The sequence below is a fragment of the Manis pentadactyla genome, chromosome 11, assembly GCF_030020395.1.
Source record: "Manis pentadactyla isolate mManPen7 chromosome 11, mManPen7.hap1, whole genome shotgun sequence".
Taxonomy (NCBI): Eukaryota; Metazoa; Chordata; class Mammalia; order Pholidota; family Manidae; genus Manis; species Manis pentadactyla.
The window spans coordinates 81,504,774-81,510,675 of NC_080029.1; the positions used below are offsets into that span (position 1 = coordinate 81,504,774).

The window sequence follows — 5,902 nt, forward strand, 5'->3', positions numbered from 1 at the left end:
ACTTAGTTTCGTTCAAATTCATTTGCCTCAACCACAAAATATTTACATTCATATTAATTTGATGCATAAAGCTTGACTTTGGGTATGATAGGAAATAGTTTAAAGGATCAATCTCTTTAAAAATTTTGAGCTGACTTTTTTTAGTTCTAAGTTTTTTCTTCTGAAATACTAAGGAGACTCTACAAAAGCACACTGAACATTGCCTTATATTTTCTGCAGCTCATCCCAGCCCAGTCTAGCACCTAGACAAAAATGGCATTAAGTAGAGGGCTACAGTGTTGTTTGCTGTGATTAATTTCAGGCGTTTCTCTTTTCCTCTTCCCACACCCATTAATTTTCTTATTCACTTTCACTAAAAGTTGTCATTCCCTAAATGACTGACAAATTAAAAAGATATAATCCAGAATCATTTTATTCCCAGTGTTTTCTTAAACCATACTTTATTGTTTGGTTTTTCCCACAAAAGATGCCCCTTCTTAATCTAAGTGATCATTATTGATATAAACTGAAGTTTCCATTTTATTAGTTACTTTGTCACAGAGATCATTGTTCATTCACTTGATTGTTTTTTTACCCTCAAGTTTTCTAAATAAACTTTGTAAAGTGTAAATAGCAACAACTCATTTCACAAATACTATCAGGGAATAAAGAATTCTAGGCAAATAAATTTTAAACTAAAATTTATCCCTTTAAGCAAAAAGCATTAACCATTTTGGAAAAAAAATACATATTACCTCTTACCTTTTTAACTGGAAAGGACTATTATTATGAAGTACATTTAGTAATATTTAATAAGGTTTTACATTAACTACCTAATCTTTTCTCATTTTTCAATCTGGATAATTCTATTTGTTGCATATTCTTACACCATAACTTTTCGATTCCATTACGGACCCTATTTTCCCTATTATCAAGGGTTATTGAAAGAGTTTTGAAGAACTGGGATGAAATTTTAGATTTTTTACTTGCTGGTGGCATAATTTTGAATATATTAGTTAACTTTCTGAGTCTCAATTTCCTTATGAAAACTGGGAACAGCAATCTCTTCCTTACGAGATTGTTATAAGGAGTGTAATACATAATACGTAAGGCTTTCAAACTAAACAATTTTGCCCATTGACATCATCTTTTTTGTAATATTTTTTTACATGTGACACATCACTTCTAATTATAACACAGAAAATGAAAAGTGAGAGCCTTCTTTCTTTAAAAAACACCCAAAATATAAACAAACTGCCTTCTTTACAACTAAAAGATTCTTGTGTTTCCAAACACATTTTTTTTTCTAATAGGACTTCTCAAATCATTGTCTGGATCTTTGGAAGCTTTTACTGCATCCTTCCAAAGAAGTTACAGAGAGAACTTAGGCAGAATGGATTATTTTACAACCTATCGGCAAATTGGTTATTATGTCAGTTGTGTATTATCTTCAGTGTTATTTCTTTGTCATCTCTTATTATTTACTGTCACAATTTTGCCTAATGAGAGACCATGGTGTTACTGGATGTTTTTCAAAGAGTGTGCCTTATTGTACTAGGTCAGAGAAATCCTAGTCAAAGTCTACTGATTCTATATCCTGGCTATAATTACTTCTTTAGGAAAGTTTCTGCCTTGATAAGTGAATATTAAGTTGACCTTCAAATAATCTAGTTTCCAACTACCTTAATTAAATTAGATCTTTACATTTCCTGGCTATTATTACCTTATCTACTGATATTCTATACTGACATATTGGCCATCTCAGGTTATTTATTATTAGATAATACAAAGTCCTTTTGGGGACTTTGCTTCAAACCAAAACAGCTATCACAACTTTCAGAGGCAATGTGGATTGAACAGTTTTAATAGTGTGGTTGTGGAGATTAAATAATAAAGGACAGAGGCAAGAGCAGAGAGGATCATAGTAAAAAACTCAGGGTAAAAGATAGGTCTTTTCCTTGTAAATGTGGCCTCTTGAGAATTCCGTAAGAATTGAAGTTATTTGCAGATAATCCCAAGTGGATAATGAAAAAAGGTGGGACAAAGAAGGTAGTACAAGAATCTAGATACCTTAGTAACTCACCTTAATTGTAGTTTTCCTAATGTAGATCTGTTGCTTGTTTAGCATCAGATTTAACCTACAAATATACAAAATCGACTTGTTGATTTATGACATTTTCACCTCATAGCTATCCTTCATTAGTAAGGACAACTGAGAGAAGAATCTATTTGTCAAAAATAGATAAAACATTTCCTAATAGGACTCTAGAACATTTTTAAATAACATTGAGAAGAGCCCTTCAGTATTGTTATCTACTTTCCTTGCTCTTGATAACAATCTATTAATGTTTCTCTTTGTAGGTACTTCTCTTGTAGCCTGAGACCATGGACGAAGGAAATTATTCCAGGGTGGCTGAGTTTGTACTGCTGGGACTCTCCAGTTCTTGGGAGCTCCAGCATTTCTTCTTCGTGTTGTTTAACTTCTTGTACATCACCATTGTTCTGGGAAATCTCCTCATTGTTCTCACCGTGATTTCTGAACCTGCCTTGCACACACCCATGTACATCATGCTTAGTAACCTTTCTGTTCTTGATGTGTTTCTAGCTACTTATGCAACCCCCAAGATGATCCATGATTTCCCTTATGAACCCAAGACCATCTACTTTGAGGGCTGCATGGCCCAGATATTCTTGCTTCATGTCTTTGCCGGTGGTGAGATGGTGCGTCTTGTAGCCATGGCATATGACAGGTATGTAGCCATATGCAAACCCCTTCATTATGGAACCATCATGAACTTGTGCAAGTGCACAGGCTTGGTGGTAGGCTCTTGGGTTGTTGGGGTCGTGCACTCCCTGAGCCAGATAGCTTTCACTGCAAACCTGCCCTTCTGTGGCCCAAACATAGTGGACAGTTATTATTGTGATCTTACCCTAGTCATCAAACTTGCCTGCACAGATACCTATGCCCCTGAAGTGTTGATGCTTTTGGATAGTGGTCTCATGGGGGTGACTTCATTCTTGCTCCTTCTGATCTCCTACATGGTCATCCTGCTCACTGTGTGGCGTCGTTCCTCAGCGGGCATGGCCAAGGCCCGCAGCACTCTGACTGCCCACATCACTGTGGTGACCCTTTTTTTTGGACCCTGTATCTTTATCTATGCCTGGCCTTTCAGCAACTTCCCAGTGGACAAAATTCTTTCTGTGTTCTCTACAGTTTTCACACAAATATTGAACCCCATTATCTACACACTGAGAAACAAAGGGGTGAAATCAGCAATGTATAAACTGAAGAAATGGTATGTGAGTTGCAGGCTGCTACCCCAGTCCATGAAGAAACATGGACTTGCCTTTTCCTTGCAGCCACCATGGTTTTAAAAAATTATTTTGTTGATTTAAAATCACTAATGTAATGCATGTTCTTCATTAAATACTTTTAGTAAATAAGCCTCACATGATTATGTATTTTTAAACCATACTCATATTTGCTATAGTTTTATAGTTTATAATTTGCTTATATTTGCTACCTGAAGTCAGTGATGTTTCACAAACTATTATACAATTTAATTTTTACGAAATTAGTTTCATAAACATGTATGTGTCTATCTAAAAATGCTATGTTTCTCTTATGGTCTAAAATGCCTCAAACAATCTATGATTTAGTTCCAACACTAAAAACAATTCCATTAGTATTCTTTTTCTCAGATATTTTACATTAAAAGTTTGTGCTATTCATCAAAAAAGATCCATAGACTGATAAAGCATGCAAAAAATAATTTTACAAAAATTCAAGGTAATACTTTTCAAATCCACCTTTCTTTATTTTTCCCTCCTCAAGTACATAATTTAAAGGGATTCATACACCACATTTTTTGCAGTCTTATAAGATCACTTGATGTTGGTCAGGTATCATTTATTCTTTTATCATTTTATCTCTAAAGCTGTCTTGGCATCAAAATATGACTGTGAGCCATTTAAAAATCTATAAACTGTTAATATAACACAGCACATGAAGCTTTAGACATTTGACAATAGAGCCACATCAAAAAAGAACAAAACTCCCATCATCTGAGTCCTCAGACAGCTGCTTACTGAGCGTTAAAGGGAGTTTGTACATTGGTTCACAGGGCAGCAAATGCATGGTCAGTTTGTTTGAAGCCCATTGAACATTAGGATCTGTAAGCACATTATGATGTTACCCCAGTGATATGTACCACCCCAACTTCCTCAAAAATGTTCCCCAGAATGTCAAGTGCAGCTGATACTAAAAATGTCAGAGAGACTACACATTTACTCTCTGGAGGTATCCTACTCATGGTATGCATTCACTGCAATTTTGCATATAACTTGTCCCCAAAACTTGTTACCATCATCTTGGATTTTTAGGTTGGGTGATTCTATAACGTATTTTTATTGCTTCTTTTTTGGTACTAGCATGATGATCAGAGGTTACCTGAAAAGCTATGACTGCTATAGATATGACACATGCAGTTTTTTGCCATAATGTGGAATATTTAAGTCTATAACTCCATGATGAGGAAAAGTTATTCAAGCTGTCTGGTGTTCTTCCTTTAAAACATATATTATCCTTGGTTTTTCTTAAGGCTTTAATCCAATTAGTCTGCCCATTTTCACAAGAAAACAATGTTTCCTTTGGAAACACCAAAATCAGAATCATCCATACCATTGTATGCTTCAAGTAAAGTAGCAGGAAACTGACCTGCACCATAAATGGAGCCCTTCTGTTAAAAAAGTACTCCATCAGGGCAGACGATGGGATCATTCTGTTCACCTAATAGGATTTTAGAAAATTAAGGTCTTCAATGAATCTGTTATAGGATCTTGAATCATACATACTGAATGTTTATTCCAATTCAGTCACTGGTTTTGGAAAAACCGTAAGTCCTGGATTAGGAAGCTGGTCACAGCATTTTGGAATCTCATTGTTCACAGTCTGAAATAGTTCACTTTGTAAATAAGAAAAGTGAAGCTAGGAACCCGCAGAAGACTAAGCAAAAGAGAAAGATCAAATTTCTTTCCCTCTCTTCCACTATCAGTCCAGGAAGTACTGTCTCCCGCTGGGTGACAGCTCAGTATGCATTTATTGCTGCCTCCCTCACACACATCACTACCCTTTATTCATTATCTTCTCCATAGTTAGACAACAATGATGGGATAGTCTTTTCTCTCAAGTAGAACATTTACTGACGCATGGCCCAGCATGGGAGAAGGTGATTTTGAGAAAATGGCATTTTAGGGACTCCACCCAGCTCTTGGCGGTGCGCCCCAAGAGCACTCTGCTGGGCATATTGCGGATGAAGAACTTGCACTTGGCCAGGTTCTGGTTGAAGGATTTCTCTGTCTTCATCGAGATATATGTGCAGGTAATGAGATGACTGGTGGCAGGCATCACACTGGCTCAGGTGGAGGCGGCCAAGGAATGAGTGTGGCAGGAGTGCCTAACCACGTCCCCACCCAGTTCACACATCAGGGAACAGTGGCAGAGGGCTAGAAATGGACCAAGGACACCTAACTCTGTAGCCTCATGCGAGTCAACTGTGGCTGCTCCAGCTTCATAAGTATACTGATGTATTTCTTATGTTAATATCATTAACATTTTATCACATATTTAAAATTCCTAATGATCATGAATTTAATAAAGGCATGATAAGTCCATAACATGCCTCATTGTATTTTGCATTGAGTGTAAAATTTTAATCTGCTAATTTAGTGAGCAAATAAGTACTACCCAATATTGTTTTACTTTCAATTTACTTGATTTCTAGTGAATTTTTTATATTTTGTGAATTATCCTAAGATTTTATTCTCTACCAGATGCTTAGTACTGTTTTAATCAGCCTGTTTGCACTTTTAATATGTTAAGAAGAGTAAGCCTTTTTTCTGTAATTACGTGATTCAAAAAAAA

General features: G+C 36.0%; 1 protein-coding gene and 1 pseudogene across 1 annotated transcript; one reads left to right on the forward strand and one right to left on the reverse strand.

Annotated features, from left to right (window-relative positions):
* The first annotated feature begins 2,355 nt into the window (after positions 1 to 2,355).
* On the forward strand, positions 2,356 to 3,354 carry LOC118909882 (olfactory receptor 4K15-like). The gene has a single exon (XM_036880656.2). The coding sequence runs from the start codon at positions 2,365 to 2,367 to the stop codon at positions 3,352 to 3,354; it is 990 nt and encodes a 329-aa protein (XP_036736551.2). The 5' UTR covers positions 2,356 to 2,364.
* Positions 3,355 to 4,446: 1,092 nt separating this feature from the next.
* On the reverse strand, positions 4,447 to 5,344 carry LOC118909881 (sodium/potassium-transporting ATPase subunit beta-3-like; annotated as a pseudogene).
* Positions 5,345 to 5,902: the final 558 nt, after the last annotated feature.

What these genes read in the sequence shown, in the direction of transcription:
- LOC118909882 (XM_036880656.2), top strand. Translation starts at nt 2,365, where the DNA reads ATGGACGAAGGAAATTATTCCAGGGTGGCTGAGTTTGTACTGCTGGGA.